This window comes from Topomyia yanbarensis, chromosome 1, assembly GCF_030247195.1.
Source record: "Topomyia yanbarensis strain Yona2022 chromosome 1, ASM3024719v1, whole genome shotgun sequence".
NCBI lineage: Eukaryota > Metazoa > Arthropoda > Insecta > Diptera > Culicidae > Topomyia > Topomyia yanbarensis.
This window is the reverse complement of record NC_080670.1, coordinates 180,000,988-180,025,102: the sequence shown is the minus strand read 5'-3', so window position 1 is coordinate 180,025,102 and position 24,115 is coordinate 180,000,988. Positions and strand designations below refer to the sequence as shown.

General features: G+C 39.9%; 1 protein-coding gene across 2 annotated transcripts in view; it reads left to right on the top strand.

The window, feature by feature from the left end:
- Positions 1-24,115, top strand: part of LOC131683317 (G1/S-specific cyclin-D2) — a 236,240-nt gene that overhangs the window by 92,474 nt on the left and 119,651 nt on the right. For both annotated transcript variants that reach the window (XM_058965181.1, XM_058965192.1), the window contains one exon: positions 3,935-4,156. In XM_058965181.1, coding sequence (XP_058821164.1) covers positions 3,935-4,156 — 222 coding nt within the window. The remainder of the gene's footprint in view (positions 1-3,934; positions 4,157-24,115) is intronic.

The window sequence follows — 24,115 nt, the reverse complement described above, 5'->3', positions numbered from 1 at the left end:
AATGACAACAAAGAATAATCTAATAACATGGGTATAGTAAATGAAATCAGAAACAAATGAATAAAATGAAAAATAGATAAGATGATATGAAAATGAAAACAATATTTTGAAATCAATAAATTCGGGAAACTCAATACAATAAGTAAAAAAAAAACAAATAAATTAGGGAAACAATGACACAATGAAATAAAAAGCCCACAACATATAAAAAATAAATTTCAGAAAAGAAAAAAAGAACAAAGCAAAAAAACCGGAAAAAATCAAAAGGGAAATGAAGCAGAATATAGAAAAAAAGAATTGAATTTAATGGAAAACCTGAATCAAATCCTGATGAAATAAAAATGATTTTTTACATTTTAACGTCATTCAATTAGCTAGAGATTACTGGGTAGGGAAAGCTATGAAAATTAGAGCCATAGTACTCAAGTGAGAGCAAGGATGTGAAGTAAGCAGATCGGAAAACTAGAAGTGACAGGGTCATTAGAACAGGCTTAATATCGTACGGGCTTAATCTTTTCTGTCTTCTGTTAATGAGGGTCGAGCTTACGCAGTATAACTACGAATTAGTAATCTCTAGCTAATTGAATGTCGTTAAAATGTAAAAAAGAAAATGTGACTAACATAGTCGAAATAAAAAAAGGAAAAAAATAAAAATGATTTCAGGAAGAAAAAATAAAATAGAAGAAATTAGTGTATCAATAGAATAAGAAAAAATGAAATATATTAAAGCGAAATATTGTCTTGATCGCCAGCTAGAATAAATAAAATGCCAAACTACTTCTGTGCAAGGTTAAATGGCTGATCGAGACTGATGTCTTACAAGTATAGAAATCTTGGTTTGACGATAAAACCGTTGCGAAATTTATTCGGTACTATGCTCGCTAATCGTGAAACCTCGGAAGATAATATTGAAAAGCTTGCGTCTGGTTTTGTACTTGTGAATGATTTCTTCGGTGTGCTCGCCGTCGCCAGAATGTGGAATGGAAGTTGTGCATTCCGACTTACGTGGTGTGGTTAGCCGTGGGATGCCCACGTTTGCGCTTCAGAGCTTTTTTTGGCTTCCTTTTCCTTCGCTATTTCAATCATGCTTTTTTCAACCATCTACTACAACAATACCTTGAATTATTATATTGTTAACTCACGCGAAATATTTGTCAGCAATTTGCATTGGTGACGATCACTTTCCTTACACACGAGCACGTAATGTTTCGAAAGGAACCTTGAAATTGTTTAGAGGGTGATCGAGTACTGGCACCTTCTTGAACATATAGGGGACGGTGGGGAGCTGTGAACATGGTTTTGTTTTCGGGGCATAACTATCATAAACATTGGTCGATCTGCAATATTTGAACTGATATTTATAAAGGACTCCGTAATACATCCACAGGCTAAAGCAATTTAAAATAATCAGTATCTTGTTGAGATGTGGCAGATTGCGTGAAATGTGTGGCATTTTTTTGTTTGATGGGAGTTGTGAACCATCATAAAAAGTAGGCGACATTTTTACCATTTATAGCTTAGCGGTGTTCACAACTTCCCACCGTCCCCTACAATTGCATTCTTTATTTTCTGTTCACTTCGCTTTGGCGTTTTTCACACAAAATTACGCACCATTTTCCTTGATCTATCGTGGCCCCAAGCGTATGTTTGATTTTCATGTCCAATTTTTTTAAAAAACAAAAATATCAAAAGACCAATATAAACCACGTGTTGAGCATTAATTTTCGCGTAAGAAAAAAAAAATGCTTGAAACTTTTTTACATTGATTTAATGTACTGTACTGAGGACGAAAGACAATGTGTTTACGCAGAACAAAACGCAAAAACATAAACTACACCGTTACTAGCACAGCTGATCCACGGCAACAGCCGAAATGACAGTCGTCAACAATGTTCTCTACCATGTATCTAATTCACGCAACACGAGCGACCTCTGCAACAACATAGCAACTAGTTAATGTCCTATATCTATTGTACCCCCATACCTATTTGACCCCGATTCCACACTACTGATTATCAGTGTGAAATTTGAACCTCATACATGCAATGAGTCGTTCAGGATCGTGGTCACAATATTTGAAAAAAAACCTGTTTTAATCCACCTTGCGGTGCAATTGTGCCTTTCTCATTTCTCTAAACTATGGCACGGAGGCTTTTTATGTTCAACATAATTGTGGAAATGTCCAATACATTCTTAGTACACTTTGCACTTATATACAATGGCATGCCAGCCACGAACTTGATGAGCTACGTGTCGACGGTGAAACACTTGAAACAAAAAAATATCATACTCCATTAGCCTAATCAGCATTAGTTCAATGTTATCTGCTTGCTAACTCATTTTGTCATGGGGGGGGGGGGGTGGTTGTGTAAGGAGGGCGAAAGTCCCATGAACGAACGACTCCCCAGCTTGAATTGGTATGCTTTGTGATATAGTGGTGGTTTAAAGGTGATGGGGTTGAAAGGGAGGGGTATGAGGGCTGGATGAGCTGGTAGTCTGAGAGGTGATTTAAGGAGATTTTTAAAGGAGGGGAGTGAACAATAGAGGGGGGGGGGGTGTAACCCCTCTCCGTAAACCGTCAACTACGCCCCTGTTAAAATCCAGAAACCTTATGCGAGTCGAAAAAAAAATTTGGCCCTCCGGCCGGGATTAGGTTGACGTTTTTCAGAGTGATTGCATAACCTTTCTATATGAGAAAGGCAAAAAATAATAGTTTCGAGAAAGATTTAAGTGCAGATTAAAACCCCATAGACATACCAAAGATCAATCAGAGAAAACTGTTAAACTATTCCAAAATCATTGATATCCGTAGAAAAATGCAAAAATAAACTAATCAATGTTTTTACCAGATGGGTATAAGACTTCCGTAATGATTCGTAAACATATGAAGCCATACTCGTTAGAATAACTCCGCTAAAAACTTCACAATAAAATCGGTATATTTTATAGTTAATTTTTACACTCAAAAATTCACATAAAACTCAGTCCGAGATTGACACTTGAAGTTTTTGACCAACTTTGCGATTGTCAGAGTTAGTTTGTTTGGTGTCTCCGAAGACTTACACTCAATTTTCAACTATCTTAGGTTTAGGACGTAAAAGCCAAACGCTGAAAATTCACTTTGAGCGTTAATTCCGGATGAACCGCCATTCGCCATGCACAATTTTTTATAGTAAATAAAAGAGAAAAGCTTACTTTTTTTTGTTAACTGCTGTGAACTATTTCTAACAAATATCGATTTATTCGAAGTGTTCCAACTTTTAACAGCTTGCTATTACAAGTTTATCAAAGATATATTCGTGGATTCCAGTGCAAAAATCTCATTCGCGTAGATTTATATACGTAAACAATCCAAACCCATGGCTCTTAAAAACTCTGTATTACTAAACGCACCGCACCGGTTTCCTTTGACCGTCACTATCGCTTTCGCGTCAAACTATGCTCGAGAGGAAAAATGGGGGCAAATATTTGCAAACCTCCAGAGAAGGAGAGAGAGAGAGAGAGAGAGAGAGAGAGAGAGAATCTACGGCATTTCTCAGGCCTAAATCTACATACATATGCGTGCAAACATCTGTCCATTCTGCGGGTTTTACTTTGTAACTTTCCATTGATCCTCCCTACCCTAGACGAAGACGTACCTTTAGGAGTGAGTTATTGATAACCGTTTGCTTCGGCTGAGGTCGCCCCATCGAACGCGTTGTTCAACCATACTTACAGTGTTGCGTGCCTGTGTCAATATTGATCCTCAGGTGTTGCTTTACCGATGATCGTCTTCCGGTACACGAGACACCGACAGACGGAGATGTTTCTCAGCTGTTTTTTTATAATCACAAATTTCAACGGATTTTCGTCCAACTTATTTCTATCATTAATAATACTTGTCAGAATCGTGAGAACCCCAGCGACTAATTCTTTCCTTTATTTCGTTTCACAGCTGTGCGATGAACAAAACTGCCAGGAGGAGGTCTCCCTGCTCAGTCTCAGCTATATGGACCGCTTCCTCAGCCAGGTCACGATCAAAAAGACACAACTGCAAATCCTAGCCGCCGCCTGTCTGCTGCTGGCTTCGAAGCTCCGCGAGCCCAGCTACAAGGCACTGCCAGTGGAGCTGCTAGTATTCTACACCGACTACAGTATCACCAAGAAGGATCTGATCGTAAGTACAGGCAGCACAAAATATTTAGCCTCCTTGTGAAGGATCGGAACAGGGGTGGTACGGTCTCTAATTAAGTGGATATTCGGTGTGATCTGCTAAGTGCAAGGTCACTCCGGGTCTGTCCGAAATTGCATGTTTCAGACTGGGTGTGGTGGACACCGAGGGTCCGGAGGAGTAACGACTTTAAATTGGTCAATATGTAAAAGGATGCGAAATTTTTTGGGTTTCCTTTTTGTGCTGCATTTGAATATTTATAAGCTGATGATGGTGATAGGTCGAGAGCCGCCGTGGGTTGGAATGCTGCACGGAATGAATTATTCGGGAACTCCTCCCGAATGTTTCGGGTTTTTTTTCGGGACAGTTGAAGCTACTGATGTGAAACAGTACCGACATGTCTTTGAATTGTTCAGAAAAAAAATCTTGGGAAACGATTTTTTCCATGTAAAACTGATCAATGACCAACGGGTCTGTCTGGAAAATTTCAGATCGATTGATTGAGGATAAGGTGGTCAAATAGTTCCTTCCTTGCTGGGAAGTTTGAAACCATTGAAAATACAAAATATCTTCGGGAAAGTTTCAAATGATATTAATGACATCGAATCTCTGGTTTTTTGTGTATAATTTATCTGTCAGTCGAGCAAAAGATCTGTCAAAAGCATTCAAAACGTGGAAAAGCTCTCCGAATCCTTCTCGAACTAGTGCCACTGACAACTCTCGTTACCGATTGAAATGACACTGACACACAAATGATGAACAAAATATTGTGTTGGCGAGTCTTTATACCAGCGTCTTTAAATAATGTGAGCGTTGAAGCATTACAGAACGAGTAATGGCAGTAGGCAGTCGATTCAAGAATAAGATGTATACGATCAATGAAAAATTTGACGTATCCACAATATTCAAATATTTCAAATTTCTTGAGACTTTTTTCAAAAAAACATCTACAATGATTAACTCTCATTGTTTACTTTCTCTTCTGTTAATAATTCGGTCGCTTTAACAACTCAACTCTTTAAATGATATGCTAGTCAAAACCCCCGTCTGTAAATCTGTACTGTAAAATAAGTGACAAATGGTATAGTGACGCCGTCAAAATCGAATGAGTAAACAAATAGAATCACTTATTGCAGGTATGTCGTTTTGATTAAAAGCTCTAGTTTCGAAACGTCAAATTCATCTTGTTCGCATACTACCTAGAAGAGTGCGCTAATATACTACCGCTCATCGTAACTAGTTGGTTTCTACTTAAACTTTGGTAAAGACAAATTAGCATGTAAACACCGAACCGCAATCGATCCATACACGGATACGAAAAACTACCAAAAGTTGAGCTCTTTTGACTCAATCTCGGGGTATCGTGGATTAAGGTAAAATTAGAAAAAAAAACCGTGTTGCAGGTAGTTTCCCTTTAACGCCGGCAAAACCCACAACTCATTGAAAGGTTTTTCATACTCAACTTTGAGTTAAATATGCCTAAATATAAGTTGAATCTACCTAATTTTGAATATACCTCAAACAACTCAAAAGTACCTTATTCCACGGAAGACCTCGACTGAGTCGAATCTCTCTCTTTGTTTTTGACAACACTAATAAGAGAGAAAGCGACGCAAGACTCAAAAATACCTAAATTTAAGTTAAAAGAACTTATTCTTCTTAACTTAACTTATTTTCCGTGTAGCACCCCGCATGGATGACAGTTCGAGTTTTTCACAAAACATAAATAATTTATCCGGCCTTGCTTTCCGGGCTCATCTCACCTTTTTCCACGACATATGTAGGTACATATTCTGGCTGCGGCTAGGAAGCGCAAGCTTACTACCGAAGACGGAATGGCAACGAAAACGGTTTTTTGCTGGCCCGGGAACCTCGACAAGGAACCTGAAACATGTGACTCCATTGCCCGGTTTGCTCAGTGTTTGGCGATTTCAACCATTCTCTACCATGGCACATTCCGGTCCGCGGTTTCGTTCCCTCTCCGGCTCGGAACGGTCCGGCCACGGCGAATGCGGTGACAATTTCAAGCGAAATTCGATGATTTTCGTTCTGGCTGGAATTTTAGCGATCGTGTTTTGGGCTGTCGATATTCTCGTTCTTGTCACATTACTCTTCGCGGGTTTTCTGCTGAAGCAATGTTCGAATCGTCCCGTGATAAAACGGATGGTCAAGCGAAGTGGGGAAAGGGAGGGGGAGGGGTTAATGTTTGACTTATCAGATGCCTTTGTTGACCAAACATTGGACGAAGTATTCGTGTTTTTTGTGTACTGCAACAACGACGGTGGGGATTTGTAATGGGAAATGTATGGAAGAATGTGCCAATTAGAAATATCTTTTTCTCCTGTTGTTTAGAATCACGGGTATTTTTTAAGAATCGTGGACATTTGGATAGAAGAAAGAACTTCCCGAGCGGTTATAGCGCAGTTGGTAAATTATCTTGTATGCAGTTCACCTGGTTTCGATTCCCAATCCGCACATGGGGTTAGAAATTTTCTAACCCGAAAAAAGCCGTATGACTCATCTTTTCAATTCATTTATTTGACACGGATTAATGCGTCAGCATTACGGAGCCATGTATCGTTTATATATTTAAAACAAATAAATAATAAAGACATTTTATGCATTACCTGACGACAATGCCCGAAGATCATTCGGACTGCTTGCTCGGTTGTCGCTGTCGTCCGCACTGCCACTACCGCTACTGCCATCTTGCGGATGACGGTCTTTTTGTATTCTTATTCGAGTTACTGGTTACGGTCGTGAAACCTCTCTCCTTGTTGTGTTTGCATCTTTTTTGTCCGTACTGGTTATTGTTCTAGAACTACTAGCTGTAGTCGAAGAGGATTCAAAATTGTCTGTGATGTGCACTTGCGTGTTGGTGTCTTGATGTTAGTTCTTGTTCTAGTTCACGTTTTTTTCTTTGAGGGGTTTCAGCGCACGGTTAACCATAGTGCGCAGATTGTTCTCAGGCACCTAACCAGAGCCTGTGTTTCGTGATGTTTAAATAAGGCGATGAGAAAATGTTGAAGCAGAAATTTTAGACTGAGGCGCTCAAAAATTATTGAATTTACGTTTCGACTTGGTCTCGTCAGAGTCCGACACTAGCTTAGAGTCAGAACGGAGACACTATTTGTATTACTGAGCAAACCCCTAGTCAAGTGTGTTATTCCGCAAGAGAAGAACCTCTGATTAAACTAATGAGCGATTGAGCTGATGCAAAATTAAGCTGACTCATTAGCTTAATCAGAAGTTTTTTCTCTTGCGGGACATCACGCTTTTCTAGGGGTTTGCCCAGGAACACGTATAGTGTCTTCGTGTTTAGAGTTAGTGTCAATTCGCCATACTGGCCCTAAGTTTGTGTCGGATTCTGATGGGAAGAAGTCAAACGGCAAATTCCTTAAGTAATGTAGTTATAGGTTTTGTGCCCTTCACACTCAAAGTGGTTTTACCCAATTTTCTCCTTAGTGGAGAAAAATTGGCTTCGCCTAATTTTTTTTGTTTACAAGAAATATGGCATAGTACTCAATATTATTGAGGTAATAAGTGATTCTAATGACGAAAGCATACGATTTTCTCATTATAACCAGAAAAAAAGTTTGTTATTTTATTAAGTAGGTATTAAAATGTTCATAATACGTAATTTTTCTTGTAAATCAGTACCTTTTACTACATAAACGCACCAAACGTGCCCGGCATAAATCTTATTTTTATTTTTCAAGCGGTTAGTTTTAGTTTTCGCAACATTTTAACGCTTTGATTGGCACTTAATCTCATTTTCATACGTGGGATGCGTTCGGTACTAAACCCCTATTAAAATCGCGGCGTTTTTTTTAACAATTTTACAATAAACCATCGTACAATAGACACGTGAAAGGACTGAAAACTGGATACAAATACGTGTAAAAACAATCTGGGCAATCAATGATACCTTTTTACTGATAATCGAGTTCATTTAACCCCCCGGCACTCGCGCGAATGGCTCCCCGAATAAGCAGCCGCTGGTGCTGGAAGTAGATTTCGTTAGAGTTTCGGAAGGTGTTGCACAAAATATAACGGCGCGAGTGCCGGAGGGTTAATCGCACAGTACCGTATTTAACACTCGTGTTTATTAATTTTGCGCATGCAGGACCAACCAACTGTCAACCAATCACATTTTTTCTTTGGTTTTCGCTCTTAGTTTATGTCCACTTTCTATGATTGTCAATCCATGTCCATAGGATGTGTGCAACTAAAATGTTGCGACCGGCTGCACCTTTAACCCTCCAACAGGCAAGCTAAAATTGTGACTTCAGGAAACATCGCTCCTAAGACCCAATGAACTAAAAAGTCTCTTTTTTGATGTTTTATTGATGCGAAAGTTGAAAGCCCGAAAACTAGCCGGGCCTAGGCAACCCGTTGGTTTTTTGAGGGTTACGTTGGCAAGTTGGGATTAACGTTTCGATTTCATAGCTTCAGTGTGTGACAACCGGCTTCGTCACACGCTGCCTTAAGTTACTCGTGAGAACAGGGCCTGAGAGAGTTGAACGGTTTCACCACATCAACAAATCGCTTGCTTGATCAGATAATTTAGCGCAAAATTTGGCACTTTCTTTTTTCGAGCCCACTTCGGAACGGTAAATTAGGGCTGAAATGCTAAAATGTTCCTATCCAGGGAATCGGGGGAAGTTGACCTTGACATAAGTTCGATTTGGTGAGCAATTTCGAGTAGAGTTTTCTGAGATTATGACATTTTTCTGCTCATCTTGTATAGTATAGAACAATTTGTATTTTCTAGCAACTTGGTTGGTATGCCCTTGAATTCTATGTATTCTTGAATATCCATTGTTTCATCTCTCGTTGTAAATAGATAAAAAATCACTTTCGTAATTAATATTTCTACGATTATATATTAACAAACGTATTCTTATTGGAACTGGGAAAAATTGGAATTGAATGTTTCGTGTTCCACCCGTCGGTAACTGACACCAACTTGCTGCAAGTTAGACAATATAGCCAATCAGGAATCAGTAGCAAACGCTAAAATAAACTGGCTGCACTGTTTGGATTTAGTTTTGCCAATTTTGGTGTTAGTTTGGTTATATCGTCTAACTGGCAGCAAGTTGGTGTCAATTACTGACGAGTGGAACACGAAACAAATCCACCTTGTCTAAGCTAGGTGTTGTGCCCACATGCGTAAATTGGTTCATCCAACTTTTTTTCCTTTAGGGAAAAAGTAAATGCTGTATTCTTAGAAGTTTAGCTTACAAGTTTTTTTTGTCAATTTTATATATTTTCGAATTATTTTCACTAATAACCTTTCAAAGTTTCATTCAATTTTCAGTGAATATCTTAGAAATTAAAAAATTAAAACATAATAAATTTTTCAATTTTTTGTTTCCCTCGAATAAAAATCCTGGCCTTGGGCCTGATTGTTCGTTCGTTGACACGTGACAATTTGTGGGTCATAGGTGCACAGCGCGGTCTGTGCATAGGTGGTGTCAGGTTCCAGAGTCACGAGAGACGGAACGGAGGGGCTCAGTCCCATTCTTACCGCTCGAACACCATTGACAAAGCGGGAGAAAAAATCCTCCAATTGACCGTATTGTGACATGAATCTGTGGAGGGAGCTTTCAGGTGTAAACGAAGACAGAGCGCGTAGCCGTGATTCGACTGCATTGCGTTCTAATGTTATCATGTTCAATAAAATGTTGCATGTTGTTCTTGTGGAAAAAATCATCTAGTGTGAGTTGATTTAGGATTTGTACCAATACCACATTTCGTACATGGTGAAACTGAATAAGGGGTGGTGTTGTGATAGCAAACATTTTTTCCCTTCATTTAGCGCTCCGTTTCCCGCACGCGCGGGCGAATGTTAGAGGTTTTGAAATCAATTACCGCTTTGAACATTAATAACGGGGTATTCTGTATAGGATTCCAATGTCCCAGAGCATACAATATTGAAATGGTGCATTGGTTGTATTTGCCATATAATTGTCAATCCGTCAAGGTTAAATAACTGCAAACAGTGCGAATTTATGAATTGACATCGAAACCACATTCCCGGCCTCTGGTAGTTCATACCATCCGTGAACCGAAAACCAGATTCCATTTGATACCGCAACGCAAGGAGATTCATCATCAGCTTCGGTTTGAACAGGACTTCGACATTTGCGCTTCTTCCTTTCGGCATTCCGCCAACGAAGATAATTGCCCATCCCTTTGTCCGTAGCCTCTCTCTCTCCGTCCTTTTCTCTTTCGCTCATATACTTCGCTGCAACCGAAAAAAAAGTACTGGACCTCCTCAATGATTAATTGATTTCATTTTCTCAAACTGGAAATTCCCTCCGAGCCCCGGGGATCTCATCAGGCAGCCGAGCTGCCTCTGCCGGTGGTGTGTGATGGAATCATTTACTAAATCATCCAATTTAAAAAGCAACTTTGTTGCAAACACGTGAAATGGTTTGAAAAGTACACGGGGGCCACATTATGTAACCAAGTCGAAACGACTTTTTTCATGCAAGATTGTATACAATGAACCTTTCGTTTTGTGATGTGGAATGTCACCCTCACCGGTCTTGTGTGAACGTCGAACAATATGGTCGATGACATTTGATAGAGAAACAACCGCAAAATCGGTGCGTTGTCTCGCTTCTTCCAAAATGTTCGGGTCCTTCGTTTTCCCTGTCTTTTGATTATTATTGCGTTATTACAAATCTTTCCCATTATTTTGTAGTATACGGATCGAATGGTGATTGTTTTGGCTAACGCTTCATGCAATGAGTCGAGGGGTACGCGTAAAAATGATTGAATGATTTGCTGGAAAAGAAAGTAAACAGTGAGAGTACTCAAGAATTTTACTATTCACAACCCGTCAACGGCGTCAACAATTAGTAGTTTCCATGACATCCGCTGATGCACAGCGGGTGACTGCGATTTGCGATAAGCCCCACTATCAGTTTGACGGAACGCTGAGTGAAAACAAAACAGCTGTTTGGCGCCGGGAGTCCATCTGCGATCGGAAATGCGATCTTTCCCCATATCTCTATCTCTCCTTCTCGCGCTGGTGGCATATTTTGCAACAGTGTTGCTCTATGTAACAACACTGCTGGTTTGTCGGAATGGGATGGAAAGATCCGATTCGAAGGCCAGCGCAGACACTAATTTGAAGATCTTCAATTAGCTAAGGAGTTGAAAATTAGCGCACCCACTGCTGACTGACGGAACTTTTCGTACAACCCAAGGTCGATCAACGCCGGCAGCAGTTGGTTCATCCTACGTCCGTGTTTACAGTGTTGATGTGCGCCAATCGGTAGGTAATCGGGCTTTAATTTTGCATACATGCGCGCGCATAGGCGAAACGAGTGTAACAGAGCGTCGAGCAGGGAACGACAAGGATTAAAACATTCCAACAACGACGCTGCTGCAAGACGACGATGGAATTCGTGGGAATGGGGATCTTCTTGCCGAACAGGACGACAAGCGCTTATCCCAGGGAGCCGGTTTTTTATGCCACCCGAAATTTATCTGCACCGAACATGCAAATGTGTGCCCGAGATTTGCAGTTAGGGTTGCCAGCGAAGGAGTATCAGTTTTCAGCCGGGAACCCCAGAACATCTATTGGACGAAAAACGGTGAAGAGAAAGATATCGACTTACAAGAAAGAAAATAAGTCTCAGCAAACAGTAGAAATTATTTTTAAAATTCACGAGTAAATCGGATTGAGCGTTTCAACAACTGATAAGTATTTACGAAGGCTTTTTGAAACCTTCATCCAAACGAACAAAATAACTTATAGAAGCACCATGAGTCGTGTCAAACAAACACACTATAAAAAAGTAGAGGTTAAAGTTGGTCAACTTAGAGAGTCAGTGGCAACACCCAAACTGATCACCATGATAATTGTACCAATAAACGAAGGTGTGTTTGATGATAAAACGACAATTAACTTAATTCCTTGAAAAAGGCGCACTGCATGCCGCGGAAACGTCAGATGAATAGTTTGTTAAATATAACTTCAAAAAAGAACCCGCACCAGTAGTCGTTTAATTTCGTTAATTTTCCGAATATAAGCAACAAAACAGTTGAATTTTGAAATAAATGCGGAAGTTACGGCATTGTTTACCCTCAAAATCAACAACTTCTGCTTCTTACTGAAAATCTGTCGTTCAATTTCTGAAGCTTCTTTCTCCCCGGTATCTTGCATTTTGCTCACTGCTGAAAATCTGCCATTCAGTGTTATATGATTCGTTTCACCACAATCGTAAATTTACAAAAAAAAAATATCCAGCAAAGTCGATAAAGTAGTTTTAACTGTAAAAATAACGTTAAGTTTCGGTATTTTTAATTCAAAAATCTTCTCAAAAATTTCCCGTCAAATGCATATTCTTTTTTTGTTTGTATTGCAAGTTTGCTGAAAATAACCTACAAAATCGATAAAGTAGTTTTCGATCTGAAAAAAAATATATCGAGTGATGTCGAACTTTTTTGTCCCCAGCAAATCATCTTATTAGTAACTGACACCAACTGGTCAGCAGCTTAGGATCAGGTTGACTCTAAATCCGAGAAATTGAGGGCAGCGTTTTTGTTTTTTTCCTGGTGCTACACCGAAGTAGTGCAAAAAAGAGATAGACTGATTACATCCAAGTTTGCATGAGTGTAGCATCGACTACACCGGTGTATAATGCACTGTCAAAACGAAAATGTCGTTAGAAAAATTGCCTTTGATCTTGGCGTGAAGATATTCGCGCTCGGAGTAGTGTTTCAACTTGTTGCGGTAAATGTGTGGTAACTGCAAGCCTTTTCGAGTGGAATCAGTATTCCATTTCTTACATGATAAAACTGGATAGAGACGTCTTACGTAAGACTATACATTGTTTTGTTTTTTCAATAAGCGATCAATTTTGCAGCACTTGAAATCAAGTTTTAGCGCAGCTGGTGAAACACCTGTCAAACATTTTGATCTCACCAATACTCACAGTAAAAATTAGAATATAGGGTTTCCTGTTGGTGGTTTTTAACGTTTACTGCGAGAAGCATAACAACATTTTACTGTTTAATTTCTGAACTCTCGTACTCTTGCACTCTTGGATTCTCCAGGGCCCTTGGACTAGTAAATTTTACCGTTGAATCTCGCGGAAGTTAAATTCTTGCATTTTTGATTCGTTGAACTCTTTGTCTTCTGGACACTTGGACTATTGGACACTTGGCTTTGTAAACTCTTCGTCTTTTGGACCTATTGCCTCTTGCACTCTTATATCTCTTGCACTCATGGACTCTTGGACTTAACTTAACTCCTTGACTCTTGAAAGTTTGGATTCTTTTACTCCGTAGCTCGTCGACTTTTGGCTGCTTTGGTGCTTTGAATTCTCTAACTATTGGAACTTGGATTTTCGGACCTGTTGGTTCTTTGATTGCTGAAGTTTTTAACTTATTAACTCATGTAGTTCTTGGCTAGTTTAAATTTTTGCCTGTTAGACTTCTGGACATAATACTATGATTCTTAGATTCTTGGATTCTAGGACTCTTTTGCTCTTGGACTATCGGATTCTAGAACCTCTGAACCTTTGAAATCTTGAGCATTTGGATTTTTATGTTTCATATCGTGAAGTCTTTAAGTCTTGAACTCTAATTGTAATTTTGAACATTTGGAACTGTTGCATTTTTGATTTACCGGGTCCCCTGAAACTGGCAATTCTTGAACCAGTGAACTCTTAGACCTGTGAACTCTTGTACTCCAGGATTCTTGAGTTCTTGAGTTCTTGGACTTCTAAACTCCTACACTTTTTAACTTTTGGACTTGTGAATTCTTGGACTTTCAAATTGTTGAAGCTGTGAACCCATGGATTCAGAGGATATTGTGGACTCTTGAATTGTTAGATTTTTAGATTTCTTCACACTATAACTTGTTGACGCTTCAACTTGACCCTTTGACTCTTGAACTTTTGCCCTTTTCAACTGCTGAAATTTGAACTATTGAATTATTGAATTCTTAAACTCTTGAATGCTTGGAGTCGTGTATTTGAGGATTCTCGGACTCTTGCACCTGCTTTGGAATCATTTTACTCTGCCTCTCGAGCGCTTGGCCGCCTGGTCTTTCGGACACTTGTACTGTTTGATTGTTGCAGTCTTAACCCTTGGGACTCTTGGACTCCTGGGACTCGCATACTCTTGATCTCTTGGACTCTCGAACCTTTAGACCTGTGGGCTTTTGATTTTCCGATATCTTGGATACTTGGCTCTTGAAGACTTGGTCTCTTGTACATCTGGCCACCTGGGCTTGTAAACTCTTGAACTTCGTGATCTGTGGGCTCTTACCCTGTTAAACTATCGAACTGCTGGACCCAGGGAAACTTCGCAGTCCCTAAACTTTCGAATTTTTGTAGTCTTGAATTCCGGAGCTCTTTATCTCATCCTGTAGTTTTTTGTACTCTCGTACTCTTGAAACTTGGATTTTTGGATCTTTTGCCTCTTTGATTCTCTAAAACTTGTCATGGACTTAATGGCCACTTTGTATTTTCAATTGGTTTCAAGAACTATTCGATTCTTGAACTCTTGAATTAACTCTTTTGCTCTGGGATTCTCGTGAACTCTTCATCTCGTTGACACCTTATCTCTTGACCAATTGAGCTAGTGAACTCTTGGACCGATAAATTCGTATACTCTTGGACACATGGACTGTTGTACGTGTGGCTTCTTGGACTCTTGCATTCCAGGGTTCTTGAATTATTGAACTCTAATCCTCTTAGCTCCTTGAACTACTGGATTCTTGAACTTTTGGACTATTTGATCCGTGTACTCGTGTGTCCCGGGGCTCTTGAACTTTTCAATTAACTCACTCCTGAACGTGCAACAGTTTCTGGACTTTTTGGCTCTGTAACTATTGAACAATTGAGCTTTTGAATACCTGTTAGGCTCTTGGACATATGAATGATTGAATTGTCGAACTTTTAGTATTTTGAGCTCTCTCACTCTTGTATCTTGGAATTTTGGGCTCTTGGACTTTTTAGCTCTTCGACATCTGGACTCTAACTCGTAGAATGTAGTAATCATGTACCTAGACACTTTTGGATTACACGGATCTTGCTCACCAGTGCTCATGGACTCACGGAGTATTATACCGGTGAATTCGTAAATTCTTGTATTTCGGGACTCTTGCAATCTTGGCTTCCTGGAGCCCTGCACTTCTGAACTTTTGAACTCCTAAACATTCGAAGTATTCGAAGTATCACTTCGACTCTTGGACACCATAATTCATGAACTCTTGGAATCTCGTACTCGCGGAGCATGGGACTCTTGGATTTCGGGAATCTTGAACTCCTGATCTGATCAAGTTCCCCGGTAAATACCGATAGCTTATGTATCCGTAACATTCCAAGACGTTCATTGGTATCGGTTTCATTGTCCCTTGGGATTGCCAGACAAGCTCCGCTTTCAATCGTTTTCGATAGTTTCGGACATGTTTTTTTGCTTTCTACTTTGAATTACACACTACCATTGAAGTATATGCAACCAATGGTCCGATTATGGAAATGTCAAGTCAGTAGTGATTTTTGGTTCTAAGCTCCATTTTTTCCCAAAAAAAAAATTGATAAGCCAACATGCATTCCGATGCTTTTCCGCGGTTCTTTTAATTTGCTAATTCTACAACAATTTAATATCCATTATTTCTCCAAGATATTTTAGAGTTGTATCAAATTCGGTAGTGATTTCATTTAGGAAAGATGGTTTCAGTTTAACTTTCCTTTTCCCCCTAATAAATTCAATTATCGTAATTTTTGCGACGTTTATGCTAAGATTTTCCCTTTCGCATCATTTCCATGTCACGAATACGGTGCGAAATCGAAACAATTTCATCTGCGTAACCCATTATTTCGAATCCCAGACTTCCCAGTTCATTTGTACCACCAGAGACCACAGAAGGAGTGACAGCAATCCTGCTTTAGGGCTGTCTCTAGTGGTTTTCATGGTTTTGGTCTCGCCAGCCCAACGTAGCTGTCATAGTCCGGCAGTGCAGTATTTCAGTAATTTCAGCAATCGGCCGTATGCTGAATGGATTCCAAGGTAGTATTGTCAAAGGCTCCCTCAATGTCGATGAAGAGCAACATCGCGCTTTGTTTACATTGCAGAGTATTTTTAACCGTTTTGACAACATTGATTCGCCTATTGTCCCCCATCTTGTAAATAGAATTGTATCCTTAGTTTTAAAACACCGGTGAAATTTTTCATAAATATTTGTTCCCCCTTTTGTGTACCAAACTATATTATTAGTTTTAAGATAACTGTAAATATTTCCTAAAAAAAATTACTATTAAAAATTAATTAAAAATTATTTAAAATTTTGCATAAAATTTTTTTTTGTCCCCTCTCTTGTAAATAGAATCTTATTTCTAGTCTTAAGATAGCTGTAAAATTTTTCTCTTCTATAAAAAAAAAATATTTCAACATTGTAACCTCCTAGTTTTAAAATATCCAAAAAGTAAAAACAAAATAATTTGGCACCGCCAAGCTAACGCATTTGTGCCTATCAAATAAACGACATGAATAAAAAGAAACATTGATCCGCAGCGCCGAAATTCAATAAATCTAGTGAGAGACTTGGTGTCTTCAGTAAAGTTGTATGGAATTGTGTAATTTGTTGTTCCAAACAATTTTCCAGAAGATCATACCATTTTCGCGAACGGAATGAAGAGAATTTTTTTATTATCACTATAAACGGGCCTAAACTTATTCAAACAAAAAAAATTGAGGCAATTCTGATAGTATGCGGATGGATTAGTGAAAAATCTTCATGGAAGTGATTTAGAGCATTATTTTTGTCATAAAATGTGATTGAAAACTTGATGTCTTCAGCAAAGTTTTTGCACTAAAACTGACTCATCCGTATATAGAACGGATTGTAGAATAAGATGATCGATTGTGAAAAAAATCTGTCAATTAAATAACAGGCTGTTCTCGATTCACCATTCGGCAACCCTATTATCTTGGGGTTAACCCCACCAACAGCTTACGGAGAAGTATTCCATCTACATCCCTACACGCTGACGGTCGCGCTTCACCCTGTACCGACCCTCCCCGTACCAATCTGCTCCGATAACAACATTCATGACTTACAGCACGGAATTTGGAGCCCTCTCAAGTAACCGAAAATAATATATGGATTTTCGGCACACATCCTTTCTGCGGCTAACATCCCTTCCCCTTCCTCCACCTACTGGCCTTGCACTTTTCTTCTGTTGGGGCTTTCTGTTTGGACTCTTGTTTTACCGTCGTCGTCGTCGGTCGTTGGTCAACCCGATCCTGCCTGCTACATGATGCATTTTTTTCTTCGTTCGGCTCTCTGGTCGTCGGCGGCGGCGATCGCAAGTTTAAGGTTTCCCTTGACCGCGGCGGCGGCCGGTCCCCGCGATCGACAATATTTGAAGATTTTTTTTGTTTGGCCAGTTCCTCTTCCTTCTCTAGCGCCTAACCTCTCACCCAACCCAATGTGCAAACGCGGTTCGTTGCTGATGACTGCTCTCTGTAGGATGTTTCGCTTTTATCTTGACGCCTTCGGAGAGGCACAGGGCGAGTGAGAGAGAGACAGAGAGAGATTGGTGATAAACCGAACGACGACGACGACGACGACGAAAAGTCGAAATCAGCTGCGAACCGGGAGAGGAGCGGGCGTGCTCGCGCGAAAGGCACAAGAAATTTCCGATTCCAGGAATTTTTGGGCAAAGAAATTCGAGATTTGAGAGACGTGTTTTTTTGTTGTTGTTTTTGGCTGGACGAGCTTTCTCGGTCGTTCTTTCGTTCGGTTGGTTCGCGGCGGCTGGGGCCAAGTAAAAATGTGCGGTCTTCGAAAGGCCAAATTAAAAGGGACCGGACCGGGCGCAGACGACTGTGAGACATTATTGAATGCTGGGGATTCTGTGCTGTCTGCGAGGGTCACGATGTTGCATAATTAAGCGGAGGTCCACCGGAGATGGTTTTCTCGGCGAGGAGGAGCAAACAAGTTTGCATAAGGGTCTCTTTTTTTCAAGTGAAGTTTTTTTGTTCGAAAATCATTAGTGGAAGTCCCCGAAAGGTCCTCGTCATTCATAAACGAGCAACCTTTACCGACAACCAACCGTTGTCCTTCTGTTATTTTTGGAGCTTCTATCCCAAACAAACAGACCGTTTGATTCGTTTCAACCGAACCCTAGAAGAAACAATTCCGGGAAGGATACCCGAGATGAGTTTTTCAACAATGAATCGAATTTTCTTCGTTCAGTTTTCGCTTTTGTTACTGACTGACAGCTAAACGATTAAAGTTTAACGACCTAGAATCGATCAATGCATTGGAAGCTCTTCTCCTTAATTCCATGGGCCTGATGAATTGACCCTACCCCGAATATGTACAGACGACCACGCACGGGAAAATTTCCAAATCCAAAGAGTATCCTGTAACGATTTCCGAAGAATTTCGTCGGCCGGCGCATTCTTAACGGTTTTCTTCTGCCTGCATCTCACTCAGCTCCAGTTCACAACGGCGAAACTGAAATCTTATCTCCGGAGTCTAATCTTTGGCATGACTTTACCTTTTGTTCCTCCTGCTCCATGTCTGCCTTCCATTTTTGTTTTCAGATTCCGACCTTTCACACACTGTTGGTGCGTTGATAAATTACTGCAATAAAATTATTTTTTTTCTCTGCATAAATATATAGATATTTGCTCTCCAAAAGGCGCAAACTTGTTCCCGGACCATTATTGGCCGACGACGACGACGAGATGTTCCTCCGAAGTGTCCTTGGTAATGGAAACCTCTCGCGCAAATTTGTCCCCGCACGAGATTTCGATCTGCTGCAGACGTCTAAGGCATTTCTGAACACAAAAAAAATACTGTGAATCTCAATTGACACGACTTGCCGACCGACAGACCGATCGACCACCTCACGAGCAGCGATAATTCAACCGTTGAATATAAAAGAAACATTAACAGGTAGATTGAATCTCCTTGAAAATCGTATGATTGATCACCAATTCGAGCTTCGGGTTCGGTTTGGGATACGCTTCCCGCTTGCTTTGATTGCGGTCGATCGTTGTTACAGATGGACGCTATTGAATTAGGTGCTTTACTGAAACAGTTAACCTCACTTTTCTTGACAGTTCGATTGTACTGTTTACATGGACTTAGGAAAAATTGTGGACGACTAGATTCGCTCGAAGCAAATCGTAAGGAATTTTTCTAAGTCCATGTAAACAGTACAGGCGAACTGTCAAAAATGAACACTTAGTTCATTTGTGACGTCACCGTAAAGTATTCAATTGTAACAGATGAACATCCGTTGCACTCGAACTCGCGAAACTGGCGTAGTAAACAAACCACCGAGAATTGTCAAATATGAACTTCATTCATCATGAGTAACTTGGTTGCTAGTTGAATCATTTTCACTGAATTAAGATGGCGTCTCTTTGTTATTCTAGTCTCTTTAAGGATAACTACTGGCAAAGTTTTCGAAATCTTCCCAGTCAAGAAAAAGCCGGACGAATAGTCTTCGAGGTGAGTTGAACATTTTGTCATCTAGCGCAATCCGACCGGAAAAATTGCCCTCTAAGAACAAATGCAATTTGGGAATGTATATTAAAGCCGATTCCAATATTCGGACATTTTTCCGGCAGCTGAAATGAATTTTGTTATATTTTTCGCGATTCTCTAATGTAGCGGTTTTTTGCGGATTAAACGCACCTTATTTTTTGTAGCTGTCCGCGTGTTTTCGATAGTATTTTGATTGTTTAGTGTGCGTTTGTTTTGTGCCCAAAATATATTGTTGCCATTGTTCTAGATTGATCTGGACACAAACAAATTAGCAAATCAGACGCTTTGTCAGATTTTCGACACTGTGTCATATTTTTCAAAATTCACAAAATACACATTTCAAAGATACAAAAAATTATAAATCATAAATGATTAAAAAAGAACCGAATATTGTTGCTGCCGTCTATCCTGGACGCACTGCTTTCCGCTCTTTGTGTTAATTTTTGTTCTCTATGGAGAGCAATGCTCAGATTTACCCTCTGCTGCTTGCTGATCGTTCCGTTTGCCTTTTCCCTTGCTCGTGTTTGTGTCCATCTCATCGTCGCTTAGAGCAGCTTTGATTTTCGCTGTTAAATGTTTGGTGCTTTTTTGTATTTTCCATAGACTCTAGTATCCCGAGCAAATTCTCATGGGTTTAGACACCGTACAACCCCTTGGTAAGACTGTAAATATGGTTCGTGCCAATTTTAACAACCATCGAAACACCATAAAATGGCCTCAATAACCCATATATACACCAAAATATGGTTTTTATATGGGATCTATTGGACTATGGTAATGGTGATTTCATGAGTTGATCTTATTTAAAACACTGTCAAAACACCTTGCAGTGGCTGTTCGGGCCTAGGGGTGGCCCTTGGTGTAGGAAATTTGCAGCTTGCTGTTGGTGGCTGGCTATGTTTACACTTGTCCGCAGACAAATCACACTCTTGGATGGACCACTCAAAACAAACCGCAAACAACTTATGTGGACTGTATTTTGGAAAACCACTTGCTACTGGATGTGATTAATCAGAATGGAAAGCACTGTTTTACACTTCACACTTTACTCTTTTATTTTCACTCTTCACTTGTACTTCACACTTGTTGAAATAAAACTGATTCCTGCGATGCGCAGAACGCACGCATTTATATTACACGCCACGCGTTCTAGAAACGCGTGGAACATTCGCTCACTGACGATGATGCATTACCACGCCTGCTGCTGTTGCTATTGTTGCTACTGTTGTATGCGAGTCAAATATCTGACAGTATATTCTGAAATGTTCTTACCGGTTGGAGATTCTGCTCGATTGTGATGGAATAGTGTGAATAATTTTACTTGGCAGTTATTAGAGCTGAACAGAGGCGCGAACAGTGGCGGTGAAATTGAACCATATACAATACATGGGGGTATTATGGGCTTTGGTTTGCTCAGGATGGTCGTCTTCTTTTTTGTTTATTACTTCCCTTGACATGTTAGCTTTTGGTTCGGGGATACCGTGGAATACTGTATGTCCGGCATTTGTTTTTTAGCTGGCCGGCTGTGGCGTTTCAGCAGATGCCGAAGTTTGTTTGTTAGTGATGGTTCTAGTAGCTGAATTTGCTTTAGTTGTTTTGGCGCATAGCTTACCGTAGTGTACCGTCTGGTTGCAGAACTAACACGTGGACGTGTGGCCAGGATATGTTCAAAGTGTGCTTTGGATGTAGTTGACCTTGAGATGGTTTTGCTTCGAAAGTGAAGTAAGACGGCACAGGTTCAGTTGCGAACACCGATGAGAATGCCAGAGAAAAAGTTTCTCCATGTGTCATTTGTGACGGATTCCACTTCTCTATCCTTCGACAGGAATCTTTTAACCCTCCGGCACTCGCGCGAATGGCTCCCCGAATGAGCAGCATATGGTGCTGATAGAAGATTTCGCTAGAGTTTCTGGGTGTTTCACCAAATACAACGACGCGAGTGCCGGAGGGTTAATATAATCCGCGCTGGTGCGCGGTGCCAATTCGTGTAAGCGGATTTTCATCAGATCATTGTCCATATGCGCGGGGATCTTTTTTTTGCCGATTTCGTATTCGACGTCGTGTTGCATGTTGTTCGTCGCTAACGAGCATTCTGCCTCTGGTAGGGAATTGTAAGTACTATATGCCTCGTATGATGTAGCTGTATGTGTGACAGTTCTGTAAGCACAAGTTTCATTTTCATCTTGATCAACTGTTTCACCTTGCGCACTGTGGGTCTAAGACGGACCTTCGAAAAGTAAATCGCTATCCCGTAATGGACCCAATTTATTTGGGGAATCATTTATTTCACTGTTTAGTTTACACGTACACGCTATAGCGTAGCGGCGCGGGTAGTGTTTTTGTTTGTTTGCTATTCACACGCTTTTCGACTTCTGATCTGTACGAGACGAGGAAGCAGACCGAGGATGGAACAAAATAGAGCAGAAAAAAAACAGAATGGAACAAGTTAAAACCAAAAGGAACGAACGAAACAGAGTGAAACAGTATTCAATAGGATGGAATCGAAAGGAATCATGTCACGGAATGGAACATAATGAAACCAAATGGAATATATTGGGACAGGATGGAACTAAAAGGAATAACGGAACAGAATGGATTCGAATGGTATAAAATGGGACAAAATAGAGCAGAATGGAACAGGATAGAACCATAAGGAACAAGGAAACAGAATTGAACCTAATGGAACCGAAAACGACAAGGGAACAGAATGGAACAAAATGAAATTATTGAATAGGATGCAATAGAATGACGAAATGAAAAAGCATTAAACAGGATGGAACAGAACGGAACAGAATGGAAAAGAGCGCAGCTAAAGGAACTGAACGGAACAATATGACAGAACGGAATAGAATGGATGCGCGAATAGAGCAAAATGGAACATAGAATATCCGAATGAAACAAAAAGGAACAAAATATTACAGAATGAAACTAACGGAACAGAAAAGAACAACGGAACAGAACGGATCAAAATTGTATAGAATGAAACAGGTTGGAAACGAAAGGAGAAACGGTACAGAATGAAACTGAATGGAATAAAATGGAACGGAATGGCACAGAAAATGGAATGAAACAGAAAGGAATGAAATGAAACAATGGAACAGGATCACACCGAAAGAAACAACGGTACAGAATAAGGTAGGATGGGACAGAATCAAGCAGAGAGGAACAACGTTACAGAACGGAACCGGTGGAACCGATTGAAAAAAAAATGGAATAGAATGGAACGGAACTGGATAGTATGGAGAAGGTTAAAAAAAAATGAAACAAGATAGGGCAGAATGAGAAAAAAAAAATGGTATGGAGTGTATAAACAAACGGAACAAAACGGTACAAAATGGAATAGAAGGGAACAGAGCGAAACAAAACGCAAAAAATGGAGTAGAATGAAACAAACTAGAATAGAATGAAGCAGAGAGGAGAAACTATATAGAACGTAAATGGATTGGCCGGAATTAAGCAAAATGGAACAGAATGGTACAAAGTTAAACGGAAATAAGCAAACGGAACAGAAGGGAAACGAAAGGAACAATGGAATTGAACGGAACAAAATGGTACAGAACGGAACAAAATAAAACATTATGGATCAGGATAGAACAAAACGGAACAGGATGGTACAGACTGAAACCGAATAGGATGGAATAGAACAGAACTGAACAAAATGAATGGAAAATAATTGAACGGGATGGTACAGAATGGAACAGGGTGGAATAAACCGGAACAAAATGGAATAGAATAAAGCACAATACAACAGGATTTGAAAGAATGGAGCAGAGGGGAACAACACTACAGAAAGTAACTTAATGGAGCGGTATCAAAAGGAATGACACAAAATGGGACAGTTGGAAACAAAACGAAACAGAATGGAACATAATGAAACAACATCACATAATGGACAGAATCTAACAGAACAAAACAGAATGGAATGGAATGGAATTGAACAGGATAGAACAGAATCAAACAGAAGAAAACCGAATGGTACAATAGAATAGAATAGGAGAGAATGGAACAGAGCGGAACAAAATGGAACAGAATGGTACAAAGTGAAACAGAAAGAAGCAAACGGAACTGAAGGGAAAAGAAAGGAACAACGAAACAGAACGGAACATAATGAAACGGATTGACACACAGCATGAAACAGGGTGGAGCAGGGTGAAATAAAATCTTTTCATCTTTTTTTTCAGTTAGAACATAATTTTAATTTGCTTGTTTTAAAGGGTGAGTCGTTAATTGTTGCCACCCTTAAGATTGGTGGTAAATCAATCGACTGTAGTTATAAAAATGAAACCAGTGTTTTGCAGTAGTTCGATATATGTATTTATTTTAGCTTACATTTGTCAATTAAATTTTAGCAAGTGTTCTAGTAAAATGCTTGATATTTCAGATTGACGTCCTCCATTAGAACAGCTTGTACAGTCGTTTCCGGTCCTTTT